This window comes from Garra rufa, chromosome 24, assembly GCF_049309525.1.
Source record: "Garra rufa chromosome 24, GarRuf1.0, whole genome shotgun sequence".
NCBI classification, from domain to species: Eukaryota; Metazoa; Chordata; class Actinopteri; order Cypriniformes; family Cyprinidae; genus Garra; species Garra rufa.
The window spans coordinates 16,176,605-16,192,844 of NC_133384.1; the positions used below are offsets into that span (position 1 = coordinate 16,176,605).

At 38.1% G+C, this 16,240-nt stretch overlaps 1 protein-coding gene across 1 annotated transcript; it reads left to right on the forward strand.

The window, feature by feature from the left end:
• The first annotated feature begins 777 nt into the window (after positions 1–777).
• pi15a (peptidase inhibitor 15a) lies at positions 778–9,661 on the forward strand. The gene is made up of 6 exons (XM_073831210.1): positions 778–891; positions 1,442–1,768; positions 2,357–2,475; positions 2,608–2,740; positions 4,264–4,379; positions 4,875–9,661. The coding sequence occupies exons 2-6, from the start codon at positions 1,490–1,492 to the stop codon at positions 5,008–5,010; spliced, it is 783 nt and encodes a 260-aa protein (XP_073687311.1). The 5' UTR covers positions 778–891; positions 1,442–1,489; the 3' UTR covers positions 5,011–9,661.
• The last annotated feature ends 6,579 nt before the right edge of the window (positions 9,662–16,240 follow it).

The window sequence follows — 16,240 nt, forward strand, 5'->3', positions numbered from 1 at the left end:
GTTTAGCAGCATAGCAGATATATTCCGCCAAGACAAAATATATTGTCATATTCATTTACAATGCTAAAAGTTATATTCTTGTTTATTGAAGTGTTGTATCTCATGCACTCAAGTCTCTTGGTAAGTTTGTGAATCTGTCTTAATAAAGTCCTAGTTCACCACACAAAAGAGTGCCATTGTTTTTTTGTTTTTGTTTTTTTACTTACAAATTTGCTCAGACTGTTGTATTAAAACAGTATGTCAGTGCTTTTAATTTTACAACCAGTTTGCAAGAGTGGAAGATTGTGACAACAGCACTCTTTGTACTTGACAATAATTTACAGAGTTTTTTAGAGATTTCTAAATTTAAGCAAATAAATACTGGATAGTTACATTAATATCTAAGACGCCCTGTACTAAAAACAGTTACAGGCATTTAAACAAAATTAGTTACAACACTCCCTGGTTTATTAATACTCATATTTGTTAATTTGGAGCCTCTTTATTGGCCATTGCAATAGACTAAGCTGCATTTCGGGGTCACAGGATTATTCACTTGCTTATCTTATATTTTCTTTTCTACTCACGCCAGCTGTGCAAACTGAAAGCAGATGTTTTGATTAAGCCTGCTTGGATGTGCCAGGAAATGGATAAAAGAAACGCAGTATTACGTGTCAGATGATGTCACGTTTCAGGTGACGGATGGGGCGGAACCCCGCGCACCTTCAAAGCCCAAACACTTCCTGAACCGGTACCTCAGCCGTATATAAACCCGCAGCGCTTCTCAGCAGGGAGAGGGAGAGCGAAAGAGCTCTCGAGTTCACAAAGAATCAAAGCAAATCAAAGCTGGACAGACTCAGGCAATAAGGAGACGTGTTTATATCGACAGGCTGTTCTAGCATCTCTGAGAAGGTAGGAACGTTTGTGTGCACGAACAAGATTGTATGTTGGTAAACTGATGTGTAAAACACGTTTAGAGACAAATTCTGAATAGTTACGTTTAATTGTATTTATTTCAAGAAAAAGCCTTTTCTATTTCCATTATTGAAATGAATGCTAAATCCTTTTGCTAGAATAAATACAAGTTTATATTAATTTACAGTCAGCTTTTAGAAATATTAAAAAAAAGTGTGTGTGTGAAATGTTTTTATAACACTGGTGGCTAATGTTGACACTAATATTGAAGACTTTAATGCTTTATTTAAAAAAAGTAGTGAAAGTAAAATGAAAGTGGTGTCAAGTGGAGTTACAAACTGCATTCATATGTTCATTGGGCTTTTACAACCAATATGAATTTAACTACTGATGAAGAAAGTTATTTATGAAAACTCATGCAACTGAGTGGAAGGAAAAGAAAGCAATGATGATAATGTTTTGGTCTGTGGTACAGTAAGGGTCAAATGACATAATACAGTTTATTGCATTCTCTAATAAATGTGAATGGTTTATGTTTCATGTGCAGATTCTCCAAAAAGAATAGAAGCCTCTTGCCACATCCCAGTCATCAAACATGAATGAAAACCACTTGACTATCGACATTCTGCTCTTGTGTATATCCTGTGGAGCAAGTGCACTGGCAGCCTTCAGTCCCACTGCCTCTTCTTCTCTGCCAGCAACCAATTTCACTGATATTGGCTCTGCGCCTCCAAAATATCTCAGCGAGGCTGCAAACCTTCCCAAAACCAGACGGAAACGTTATATTTCCCAGAACGATATGCTTGCTATACTTGATTACCATAATAAAGTCAGAGGGAAAGTTTTCCCCCCAGCCTCAAACATGGAATATATGGTAAGTCACTTACAATAATTACCATTTTTGAAATAAGTAGCCTATGATACAATCAAGAACAGTTTGGACAGAAAAAAAATTCTGCTTGCTTGAACTTTTGCTCTACACCCTCACAGCAGTTCACTGGGTTCAGTTGTTTTGTTTATTTAATTGTATAATTACCTGGCACTTTGCCTGGAAAGCACATTTCTGCTGTTGTAGTTGGACACGTGAATGTTGCACATGTAACTGCGTTCGTCGCAGGATGCAGGAATGACAAGCTTCTCCGTGTCCATTTGGCACCAGCAGCTGTTAAGCAGATTTAATTGGCTCGGACCACCAGAGTAGGTCCTCTGCAGCATAGATCAATGTGCTAAGACTACAGCTAAGCCCTGAAATACTTCCAAAAGTGCACAGTCATGGGAAATGCTGTATCAGATGTGTTTCAATAGATCCAAGTGTGAGATTTTCTTTAATAATTCTCTGGTTTTATCCAGATTAAAAGGATAAAGCTTATTGAATGATCCACTGTGGTAATTTTTAAACAACTATGCAGTTAATAAATGAACTTATTTTAGTAGACTGATAAAAGTTTATTACATGTCTCAGGTCTGGGATGACACTCTTGCGAAGACAGCCGAGCAGTGGGCATCCACGTGTATTTGGGAGCATGGTCCTCGCAATCTTCTTCGATTTCTTGGTCAGAACCTTTCAGTCCGAACAGGAAGGTATGCATCTTCACCATTATTCCCAGTTTATGATCAGTGATGTCTCCTATGGTTATTTTCCACTGTAAAAATGGACCTTTGGGTATTTCATCACTCCATAATGAGATTTGGTGCTGTTTGGATGGTTTACAGGTACAGGTCCATTTTGCAGCTGGTAAAGCCCTGGTATGATGAAGTGAAGGACTATTCTTTTCCATATCCTCGAGACTGCAATCCCAGATGTCCCCTTAAGTGCTACGGGCCTATGTGCACCCATTATACACAAGTGAGTTGATTATGATGATCTTTGTGTAATTCATTTCTTCAGGTACACAACCGTTCAAAGTTTGGGGTCAGTTATTTCAGAAGCATTATATTGATCAAAAGTGAAATTAAAGACATTTAAATCATTTCTGTTTCAAAATAAATGACACTCTTTTAAACTTTTTATTCATAAAAGAATCAGAATTCTTTAAAAAAAAAAAAAAAAAAACTATTTTCACAAAAATATTAAGTGGCACAACTGTTTTTAACATTGACCGTAATAAGAAATGTTTTTGACCACTGAAAATTCAGCTTTGCCATCAGAGGAATTAATTACTTTCTAAAATATATTAAAATAAAAACTGGTTATTTTAAATTATAATAATATTTCTGTTTTTATTGTATTTTTAATCAAATAAATGCAACCTTGGTGAGCAGTTTTCACAAAAATACCAAGCGGCACAACTGTTTTCAACACTGATAAGAAATGTTTCACTAAATCCGCATATTAAAATGATTTCTGAAGTATCGTGTCACAGAACTTGAGTAAAGGCTGCTGAAAATTCAACTTTGATCACGGGAATAAATTACTTTTTAAAAATGTATTACAATAGAAACTGGTTATTTTAAATGATAATAATATTTCAGAATATTCCTGTTTTTATTGTGTTTTTAATCAAATAAATGCAACCTTGGTGAGCAGTTTTTTTTACAAAAATACTAAGCGGCACAACTGTTTTCAACATTGATAATAATAAGAAATGTTTCACCAAACCAGCACATTCGAATAATTTCTGAAGTATCGTGTCACAGAACTTGAGTAAAGGCTGCTGAAAATTCAACTTTGATCACAGGAATAAATTACTTTTTAAAAATATATTATATAATAGAAACTGGTAATTTTTAAATTATAATAATATTTCAGAATATTTCTGTTTTTATTGTATCTTTAATCAAATAAATGCAACCTTGGTGAGCAGTTTTCACAAAAATACTAAGCGGCACAACTGTTTTCAACATTAATAATAATAATAATAATAAGAAGAAGAAATGTTTCACCAAATCAGCACATTAGAATGATTTCAGAAGACTCATGTCAAACTGAAAACTGGAGTAATGGCTACTGAAAATTCAGCTTTGATCACAAAAATAAATTACTTTTTAGAATATTTTACAACAGAAACTGGTAATTTTAAATGATGATAATATTTCAGAATATTCCAGGTTTTATTGTATTTTTAATCAAATAAATGCAACCTTGGTGAGCAGTTTTCACAAAAATACTAAGCGGCACAACTGTTTTCAACATTGATAATAATAAGAAATGTTTCACCAAATCAGCACATTAGAATGATTTCTGAAGACTCATGTGACATATAAATATATTAAAATAAAAACTGCTTATTTTAAATTATAATAATATTTCAAAATATACCTGTTTTTTATTGTATTTTTAATTAAAATAAATGCAACCTCACCGCACGTGAGACTTCTGAGCGGTAGGAAATATCCTTCACATTTAACCGTTATTTATATTTTTACCAGATGGTGTGGGCAACCTCAAATAAAGTAGGATGTGCCATCAACACATGCCATAATATGAATGTTTGGGGTTCAGTATGGAAAAGAGCAACATACTTGGTGTGCAACTATTCTCCGAAGTAAGTATATGTTTTCTTGTTCTTTAGCTAAGCTAAACTGCTAAGCTCAAAAGTGAACGTCTTCAGTAACATAATTAGGCTAAGCTAGCAACCTGACACTTAACTGTTAAAAACATTTTTGACGTGGACATCCATGGGGCCTTCTGGTTCAAAGACCTAGACGACCTCTCGCATTCCAGCCGCATGTGGAATTTTAGCGGAATTCTGCCTCTAATTCCAGAATCAAAGCGCCATAATCTTGTGTGGCTAGTGACTTGTGACCTCATTTTTTCAGTCTTGCGAGGCGGCACACTTGAGAAAATTATTTATAAACTCTAGGTAAAACCCAACTAGTCCAAGTAGATCCAGAGTGATTTAAAGAAAATGTTGGAAATGTTAAGTCTAGTAATTGCACTGCAAACTCATACAGCATACTTTAAAGTATGAAAATGTGTATGGTTTTATTTATTTTGTCTATTGGTGTGTCATTGACGTTGTTGCTATTGTTGTTTACAGGGGGAACTGGATTGGTGAGGCCCCATATAAAGTAGGTGTTCCTTGCTCCATGTGCCCTCCAAGCTATGGAGGATCATGCAGTAACAACATGTGCGTTCCTGCTGTGAACTCAAATTACCTGCACTGGTTCAAATAAACGCAGACAAGCAGAATGCACATGCCCCATCATAGAGACACTGTCCCTCATGGGATTTTGCACATTCCTGCATCACCCAGTTTTTTTTTTTTTAAATATATGGGCCATATAGGACCATGGGTTGCAAGGCAGCAATTTTTAAAGACTTGTACATAACTTATTTTGTAATGTTTATACCATAATTATATTGTTTTGTGTATAGACCCATGTATAGGAAATGGTTCATTTCCTGAGAGGGACTCTACTGTGATCTGTCAAGACATGATTGGTGCTTACAGTATTTAACTGTACTCAGAGAATGCAATTGCTAAGACTCCCATCAGGCTTTGTTAGCAAATAGTCTGCAGTCCCAGACTAGTCTTAAAGGGAATCCTGGATATTAAGACTTGTATATCTATATATTAAATATAATTGGGAAACCCATGAAAGATTTACATTATTTAAAAAATCCACATCGTTTCATACATATTTTGAACTATGGGGGGCGCCATTATTTCGATTACTGATGCTACCTGTTGCTATTTTTACAATGACCACAGCTACTGAGAAACTCCTTCAGTGGCTATGGCATCATGGCAATCGTCGGCATGTTGACATCCTGTCAGGATGGCATCTAGCATTTCTTGTTTCTGCCATTTGTAAGCTCTTTCAGTAGCTGTTGTACTAAAAGCCTCAAAGGCATCAGGGCTAAAGTGGAAAGGACAAAGACGTGGGTCTTTAGGAAGTTTTATTCGTCCACAGGCATTTTACCATTTTTTTTTTTTTTTTTTTTCTCCTCCTCTTATCGCTGGGAAAGCAGTGAAGAGTTACATGGCTTCTCTTGTTGCCCTCCGACTGAAAATTACAATCAAAAGCCACACAATGTGGCATCTTATTAGTATTTTGTTTTACCGAGTTACTTATTCTAAGCTTTTTTTATAGTAAAAATAGAAACGGGTAGCACCAGTAGCTCACCAAGTAAAGTCATTTCATGTCATTGAAATAATAATAGTCTAAAATATTCAATTCAAGTTTATTTGTATTGTGCTTTTCACGATGTAAATCAGCTACTGAAATGGCTTATGGGTGGTGAGGCTTAAACCAAAGGCCGTACCATCGATTTTCCCCACAAGGAGTCTAAACGCTCCTGGATATCGAATGTAAGTCCATGCTGAGAAACTCCTTCAGTGGCTGTGGCGCCATAAGTGTCGGCATGTTTACATCCCGTCAGGATGGCAGTTTCTTGTCTCTGCCATTTGTAAGCTCTTTCAGTAGCTTTGGTCGACTAAAAGCCTCAGAGGCATCAGGGCTAAAGTTGGAAGAACATAGATGCAGGTCTTTAAGAAGTTTTATTCGTCCACAGGCATTTTCCCATTCGAAGAGTTACATCGCTTCTCTTGTTACCCTCCGACTGAGAATTACAACCAAAAGCCACACAATGTGGCATTGTATCAGTATTTTGTTTTCCGAGTTACTTATTCCAAGCTGTGTTGGGGTAAAAATGGCAACATGCTGAGAAACTCCTTCAGTGGTTGCGGCATCATGACAAGCATGTTTACATCCTCTCGGGATGGCATCTAGCGTTTCTTGTCTCTGCCATTTGTAAGCTTTTTCAGTAGCTGTGTTCTACTAAAAACCTCAAAGGCATCAGGGCTAAAGTGGAAAGAATAAAGACGCAAGTCTTTAGGAAGTTTTATTCATCCACAGGCATTTTCCCATTCTTTTCTCCTCCTCTTATCGCTAGGAAAGCAGTGAAGAGTTACATCGCTTCTCTTGTTGCCCTCTAACTGAAAATTACAACCCAAAAGCTGCACAATGTGGCATCGTATCAGTATTTTGTTTTCCGAGTTGCTTATTCCAAGCTGTGTTGGGGTAAAAATGGCAACAGATGGCGCAAGTAGCTCACCAAGTGAAGCCATTTCATGTAATTGAAATAATAATAGTCCAAAATATAAAAAAATTCAAGTTTATTTGTATTGCGTTTTTCACAATGTAAATCAGCTACTGAAATAGCTTATAGGTGGTGAGGCTTAAACCAAAGGCCGTACTATCGATTTTCCCTACAAGGAGTCTAACCGCTCCGGGATATCGAATGTAAATCCATGCTGAGAAACTCCTTCAGTGGCTGCGGCGTCACGATATTCGTCGGCATGTTTACATCCTGTCAGGATGGCATCTAGTGTTTCTTGTCTCTGCCATTTGTAAGCTTTTTCAGTAGCTGTGTTCTACTGAAAGCCTCAAAGGCATCAGGGCTAAAGTGGAAAGGACAAAGACGCAGGTCTTTAGGAAGTTTTATTCATCCACAGGCATTTTCCCATTCTTTTCTCCTCCTCTTATCGCTAGGAAAGCAGTGAAGAGTTACATCGCTTCTCTTGTTGCCCTCCGACTGAAAATTACAACCAAAAGACACACAATGTGGCATTGTATGAGTATTTTATTTTGTTGCTTTTTCCAAGCTGTGTTAGGGTAAAATGGCAACAAGTAGCGCAAGTAGCTCACCAAGTGAAGCCATTTCATGTAGTTAAAATAATGGCGCCCCCAATAGTTTAAAATATTCAATTCAAGTTTATTTTGTATTGTATTTTTCACAATATAAATTGTTGTATAGGAGCTTTACAGGAAATTCTACAATGTATTAAGTAGTAGCTTATCCGTATGTATAAAATATGTATAAATCGATGTGGGTTTTTTTTTTTAAATAACGTAAATCTGGAAATTCTATTACATATTTCAGTAAAAGACATAATTTATGTTATATTAAGCCATACAACCCAATACCCGGGGTTCTTTTTAAAGGGTTAGTTTACCTAAAACTTCTCTTTACTCTTTACCCAACACTGTTTAGAAGTTGTTCCAAACTTGAATGGCTTTCTTTTAGTTCTGGAAGACAAAAGATATTTTGAAGAACTCTTCAGCTGTTTTGTGTACAAACATTCTTCTAAATATCATCTTTTGACAGAAGAAAGTCCAGACTTTTATGACGTAAAACAAGATCTTTTGAAGCATGTTGGTAACCAAACAATTTTGATTCCCAATGGACATCAATGAATACCAAAGGTTGCCAGAATTCTTTAAAATATCTTCTTTTATGTTCAACTGAAGAAACTAAGCCATATGGGTTTGGAACAACATGAGAGTGACTAAACAATGACAGAGATTTTCATTTTTTGGGTGGACTACCCGTTTAAATCAATTCAGTCAAATGGCTTCAGTTCTAGTAGCCTGTTTTGTTAGATGTCATATCTATTAACCCTGGAGGTTGACTTTTGGTGCTTCAGATTCAAAGTTAAGCTAGCTCTTCTTGAACTGGGCTGGGACACAACAGTACTTCACTGGTTTGAATCCACTCACTGGCATTGCTTTAGGTCTTCCTTTTTGGAAGGTTTCCACATGCTTAAAGCTTACAAACATGCGCTTGGGGCTTAGATGTTATGGAATGTTGATTTAGAAATCATTTAGGGGGGAAAGAACTCATTTTGCAACCCCAGAAGGAGCATTTAGTGCAATGCTAATCATGCTGTACCCTCATGAAATGTTGAGGCGGATTAACATGGAAACATGTTTGATGTGTGCACCTTAAAGTTTTTTGTTTTTTTAATGTTTTAATTCTGTCATAAAGTGATTATTTACCATTTGTATATACATTTATTATGATTTCATCAACAGTATAGTCTTTACAATGCATGCATAACAGTGGCACACTATTGCATTGTATTGCACTGTGTAGATTTCACTTTTTCAACTGCATCTCAAAAGCACTTAGGAAATCTACCAGGCGGTGCTCTGCAATAATCTGGACATGGAGGAGGGGATAGAACTGCTATTTGATGGCTATTGAAATGGTATTTTCTGTTCTGTAAAAAAATATTTTTAACTTTGTCATAGACTGCATCTCTTTTTGTGTTAAAATGTCTTTGCAGACCTTTTGATTTTTGTGCTAAACAAGTTATGGTGCTAGATTTAATGAGCATAATGTAAATGTGTGTATTTGCACCTATTGTTAAGACTCCATATACAGTACATTAATGGCAACTGTATTTCAGTAACACTTTATTTATCATTTGAAATAAGCTGTACATAGCCTTTTTATACAAATCTTTTTATTAATATAAAATTCGTTATTTAAACTTGTCATTCTGTGCCTCATTGCAAAGCTGCAACACTGTTTAGAAGTTTGGGGTTGGTAATATTTTAAGTAGTTAATACTTGTGTTCAGCAAGGGTGCATTAAATTGATCAAAAGTGACAGTAAAATTTTAAACATGCGGTTTTTATTCATAAAATATTTTTTCCACACAAGCAGCCTTTGTTAGCAATAAGAACCTGCTTTAAAAACCATTTGAAGATTTTACCAGCCCCAAACTTTTGAATGCTCTCAAATAACACTCTTTTGCAACAGATTTTTATGGTGAGCATTTTGGATCAAGGCTAGTTGTTGAAAGAGACGTCATCAGTGCAGGTTGAGGGCTGAATTGATTTTGGCCTTCGGCCTGCAAGCAAAAACAAATACATTCAAAGCAGAAACCTAGTTATTATTTGAAGTACATGTGTTTTATAGTAGAATAAACAATGCCACAACCCTTGTTGATTATTTAAATTATGTTGTATTTATACTTTCTAATCAGATTGCTTGCTGATGTATTTTATATTGTGGAATAAAGCTGAAAACCATTTGTTTTTCTTTGAATGTGTTAATCAGGTATCTTAATCAGTCCCATATTCCCTCCTTTTTTCTCTTGTCAGCCCATTCCCTTCTCTTGTTTTCTCTTTTCTCTTTACACAGAAACAGACAGAGCTGATAGTAATTAAGGGATCTTTTGAGGAGCTCTTTCTCATCCCGGTTCCTTTTGATGCTCCATTTACAGTTTCACTTAAGCATTGTAATTTTAAGACCACTTCCTTGATGTGAAAGCTACTTATAATTACATCTTGATAAGAAACCGTTGACTTTGGCCCGGGCGATACCCGTCTACATAAACAATACGTATATGATCTAACAAGGGAGGCCCTCGATTCTGCAACGGAGCGAATGAAACCGATGAACTCTGTGAAAGCTTTAGGATCCGCCTCGTGCGCTCACTCGGGAGAGGGTGGGGCGAGCAGGCAGATACAGTCTCACCGCTACCAAATTCAGCAGATTTGGGAGAAATGTGCAGATTTCACAGGGAAATATGATGCCATAAATGTTTTGATCTATTGGACAGACACAGCTGTTCTTCTACAGACTTCCAGCTGTGAGAAGAGGCAGAATCCCGCCAATGGCGTACAAAGAATAACAGGTCACCGTACCTCTTCCTAAACCTTATGGTATGCGGTAGCTGTGCAGAAAATATGCCAAAACATTAAAAAGGTAGTGTTTCACAGGAAGGATAAAGTGGGTGTACAGTAATACTGAATGGGCAGACGACGTCAGCATAAAAATGGACCGTTTACCAGCTTCTATAGTTTACTTATTGGTTTTCAATGAAAAGTTTTATTAATCTTTAATCAAAGGACTTTCCTTTCCCACTAATGTCAGTGTGACAGATTCTGTCAGTAATTACTCACCTTCATGTGAATCATATGACTGAATCGTAAAATTATGGTTAAAGCGCTGATGTTACATGACTATTTTAACAATGTCCCTACTACCTTTCTGGACCTTGAACGTGTCAGTTGCGATGCTGTCTATGCAGGGTCAGAAAGCTCTTAGAAATAAATGAATTGTCAAAGCCTATCCCTAAACCGTAGAGTTTAATTAGAATCACTATATACAAATAATATGGCAAATATTTCACAAAATCACATTTTCATGTTGCAGCCTTATGCTAGTGCCTTACGTTGCATACTGTAAGTATTCACACCCTTAAAGGATTAGTTCACCCACAAATGAAAATTCTGTCATTAATGACTCACCCTCATGTCGTTCCAAACCCGGAAGACCGTTCGTCTTTGAAACACAAATTAAGATATTTTTAATGAAATCCGAGTGCTTTCTGACCTTGCATTGACAGCAGGGCTCGTTCAAGGCCCAGAAAGGTAGACACTGTTAAAATAGTCCATGTGACTGAGTACGGTTAATCCGTAATTTATGGCGCTACGAGAAAACTTTTTGTATGCAAAAAAACGAAAATAATAACTTTATTTAAGAATTTCTAATTTTCCATGTCAGTTTTCGGTGTGCATTCTGACATAGAATGTCCATCTCTCTTACTCCATTGTCTGTATATTCTGGTTTAAATAAGTAAGGCTTGTCAAAAATTTGCAAGTCATCCTCTCTGTCTAAATCTTCAGACATGTTTACGAAGGCATTTTATGTACAGCGTGTGTCTTCTTCTGCTAAGGTGCAGTGCATCTGCGTTGAAGACTGACGGAAGAGAAGAAATTGCTGAATAAAGTCGTTATTTTAGTTTTCTTTGCGCACAAAAAGTACTCACGCTGCTTCATAAAATTAAGGTTGTACCACTGATGCCAAATGGACTATTTTAACAATGTCCTTACTACCTTTCTGGGCCTTGAAGGTGTCAGTTGCATTGCTGTTTATGCAGGGTCAGAAAGCTCTTGGATTTTATCAAAAATATCTTAATTTGTGTTCCAAAGATGAACAAAGGTCTTATGGGTCTGATGACATGAGGGTGAGTAATTAATGACAGAATTTCCATTTTTGTGTGAACTAATCCTTTAAGGGTTTGAATTAGGGGTGGGCATAGATTAATTTTTTTAATCTAGATTAATCTAGATTAAATCTTGGAATTAATCTAGATTAATCTAGATTAAAATGGCTAATTTGAATTCTGCTGAAGGCATTCAGAATATGTGTGCTACCCAAATAATGACTAAAAGTAAGTCTTCGAGAACGGGCCAGGTGGCGCATTAGATCAGGCGCTCATCTCCTGTTTCCAAAATGCATCACAAACTGCTTGACAATTGCATTTACAACATAATTACCTATACAAACTTGTGTAACCAAGTACTTCTGCGCAAAAGGCTGCACGACGTGCGCGTGCTGCACAGACGCGCACCGGCATGGATATCTGCGTGCATAGTCTTGGGTTAAACTGCGTTGCTTTTAGAAGCGTCAATTCAGTTGTTGCATATAGTTTAATGTATTTATTTCGGGATTATCAAAGTAAATTATAACTCACGTGCCCCAGTAAAAAGGGTCTAGCAACGCACCTGCCCTGAAGCGGCTTCATAACTGCATCATTGTCAGCACGTCTCGTTTGATGTGGTAATTTCACAGAAGTTGAAGACTCGTTCTCGCCCCCTACAGTGCAATTCGACTAGGTATACGTCATCCGCGCTAAAATATCAAAGTGAAAGTCATCATATCTTGCGTAGTTTAGACCCAGCTCCCAACCCAACTTTGAGAATAGATTAACGGCGATATTTTTTTTATCGCCCGATAAGAGTCTCACGTTAACGCAGCACGTTAACGCCGATAACGGCCCACCACTAGTTTGAATACTTATGCACCTTATGCACTAGCATAAGGCTGCAACATAACAATGTGATTTTGTGAAATGTTTTTGTATATAGTGAGTCTAATTAAATTCTACATAAGTGGTTTAGGGCAGTGGCTCTCAATCCTGGTCCTGGAGGACCCCTGCTCTGCACATTTTGCATGTCTCTCTTATTTAACACACCTGATTGAGATCTTCAGTTTGTTAGTTCAGTTCATGGATCTCTCTCCTAATGAGCTGATGATCTCAATCAGGTGTGTTAAATAAGGGAGACATGCAAAATGTGCAGAGCAGGGGTCCCCCAGGACCAGGATTGAGAACCACTGGTTTAGGAATATGCTTTTACAATTAATTTTATTTCTGAGAGTTTTCTGACCCTGCATAGACAGCAACACAACTGACACATTCAAGGCCCAGAAAGGTAGTAAGGGCATTGTGAATAGTCCATGTCCATAATTTTATGATTCAGTCTTAAATGCGTGTTCACAAGAATACCATAATGCATGCATGTGGTGCTGCTGACACAGGAGCAGGCATTCTGACATAGAACGTCCATCTCTCTTAGTTCATTGTCTATATATTATAATAAGTAAGCCTGGGTAAAAAAATGCCAAGTCATCCTCTCTGTGGAAATCTTCAGACGTGTTTACAAAAACTGTTTTATGTACATTGTGCGTCTTCTTCTGCTTGTAAACAAGGTGCAGCACATCCGTGTTCCACATCAAAAAGCTGGCTCCTGTGTCAGCAGCATCACATGCACGTGTCATGATACTCCTGTGAATGTGTGTGTTCAATATGGTGCGTTTATCACCTTTAACCCTATGATTATTCAGGTAGGGGAAGGACAGTCAAATCTAGCCTAAACCAAAAAGGTACTCACCTGTCCGCAGGTTGCAGTCCCTCAGGAATGACGTAGAAGACTCCCCTTGTGGTTGTTCGTGGTTATAAGTTATAAGTAAAATCTCGAGAGGCACTAGTAACAATAAAATTATTATTTATTGGTTACAATCTAAAGGAGTTTAATGCAAAAATAAAATAAAAAATCAGCTTAGCTATTCTTTATATAATCAAGCTTTACAACAGCAATATTGGAGATGCTGACTGCATTAAGCGTAGAGGATACCTGATACCCTAACGAGGGACGCTTAACAGCATCTCCAATATTGCTGTTGTAAAGCTTGATTATATAAAGAATAGCTAAGTGTAACGGAGGCCAGCCAGTAGGTGCTGTGCAGGTAAACCTCACTCCCCGATCTCAAGAGACGCACTAGCGACAGACGCTAGGGGTTGCAGCCTTTAGCCTCCTTGTTAGTGCGTCCGCCTCCCGTGCCGGAGACCCAGGTTCGAGACCAGCTCGGAGCGGGTGCGGTAGGACCCGGGTGTGAGGGGTTACATTGGTGCCGTGACCCAGATGGGAGTGAGGTTTAGGGGGGTGAGTGTAACGGAGGCCAGCCAGTAGGTGCTGTGCAGTAAACCTCACTCCCCGATCTCAAGAGACGCACTAGCGACTGACGTTAGAGGTTGCAGCCTTTAGCCTTGTTAGTGCGTCCGCCTCCCGTGACGGAGACCCGGGTTTGAGACCTGCTCGGAGCGGGTGCGGTGGGACCTGGGTGTGAGGAGTTACATTGGTGCCGTGACCCGAACGGGAGTGAGGTTTAGGGGGGTGAGTGTAACGGAGGCCAGCCAGTAGGTGCTGTGCAGTAAACCTCACTCCCTGATCTCAAGAGACGCACTAGCGACAGACACTTGAGGTTGCAGCCTTTAGCCTTCTTGTTAGTGCGTTCGCCTCCCGTGCCGTGCGGTAGGACCCGGGTGTGAGGGGTTACATAAGCCTCTCGAGATTTTACTTATAACTACAAAATAAACCTTAACCACGAACAACCACAAGGGGAGTCTTCTACGTCATTCCTGAGGGACTGCAACCTGCGGGCAGGTGAGTACCTTTTTGGTTTAGGCTAGATTTGACTGTCCTTACCCTACCTGAATAATCATAGGACTGTGTCAAATACTGACACGGAAGAGAAGAAATTGTTGATTAAAGTAATTGTTTTGGTTTTCTTTGTGCACAAAACGTATTCTCTAACCTTCATAAAATTAAGGTTGATCCACTTATGTCTAATGGACTGTTTGAACAATATCCTTACTACCTTTCAGGGCCTTGTATGTGTCAGTCGCATTGCTGTCTATGCAGGATCGGAAAGCTTCCCGGATTTCATCAGAAATATCTTAATTTGTGTTCCAAAGATGAACAAAGGTCTTACTGGTTTGGAACAACATGAGGGTGAGTAATTAATGACAGAATATTCATTTTTGGGTGAACTAATCCTTTAAGGGTGTGAATACTTATGCACCTTAAGGCACTAGCATAAGGCTGCAACATAACAATGTGATTTTGTGATCACATATATTCATATTCATATAATATTTTTGCCATATTTTTGTATATATTGAGTCTAATTAAACTACATAAGCGGTTGGAGATTAATTAATTGTATTCCATCATATTCAACAATATAAGTCATTAATCAAAGGTTCTATTGAGTATATCTCTGTTCTGATTTTTCACTTGCCTCATTGCGCTTGTATAATACAGCCCTGTTTTAATTTAATCTCTCAGGTCAAAATGACTAATAGTGTGCTTGTGTAAAATCCATACAAAGTCCAGCTCAAGTGGAAATGAATGTTTCATGTCCTTAAACAAGAGGCTCCTCAGAACTGCAGTCGTGCACTTGTTTGTATCCAGCAAATTCTATTTGACATTGTTTATGTTAGAGCAACCCAAATTTGAGTCACAAAATTTCAACCTCAATTATTTTCATAATAATGCACAACTGCGAATTTTGAAGCTGTTTTTAAAATGCCATTTTTTAAATGAAATACACAGAATGGCTTTTTCTTGGAAGATGTGGAGAGCAGGTGATTAATTACGGGAGTATGTGAGCTTTCAGCAACTTTTTTTTGAAAACATGCCCTCAGACTCTTCCAGCTAAACATCAGGTGAGTTTGTGGCTGACAGAGGATCTGAAGAAAGATCCAGTGTGTCTTTGGCTTGCAACTGCACATGGCACACCAACAACCTGCTGATGAAAACTTGGCTCCTGCTCGTTTTCTTTCATGTCTCCCGGGAACCATCGCAGATAGCATTTTTCAATTCTTTGTGTGCTTTTCTCCTTTCCCTCTCTCTCTCTCTCTCTTCCTCTTTGCCGTTCCCTCTGTCTGAGAAACACACAACAAATCTGTTCATTCGACAAGCGTCCCTCCTCCCCCTCTGCCTGCGCCTCCTTCCTCTCATCTGAGGTGGCTAAGTTCAGACTGGCCTCTGCTGTCCTCGGCCTGCCTCTAAAATACTGTCCCCACTTTCCATGATACATGAGAAAAAGCCAGCTGTTCGACATAATGGAGCTTTAAGCTTTACATAATGCTTGCCAAATACAGCCTTGGCAGAAAGCTTGTAAATTCGTTTATGGACACTATCGAAACTCACCTTTTAATTCCTAGAAGTTGGGAGGGGAAAAAACCCCTTGGTGAAATGGAGGGTGACCAAGGCTGCAGAGTAACATCCTGCATCTGGTGCTCTCCACAGCTAGATCTGGTCTGCTGCAAAAGCAACAGGGCAGACTGTAAACATCCCCTGTGCAATGCCAAACTGTTTCTCCAAGCTCAGATGCTGCAACGAGCTAAAGGTGTTGAAGGGATAGCAAACCCAAATATGAAAAATCTGTCATTATTTATTCACCTGTTTGTCGTTCTAAACCTGTATGACATGCAACATGAAATAAGGTATTCTAAAAAATGTCTTAATTTGTTCAG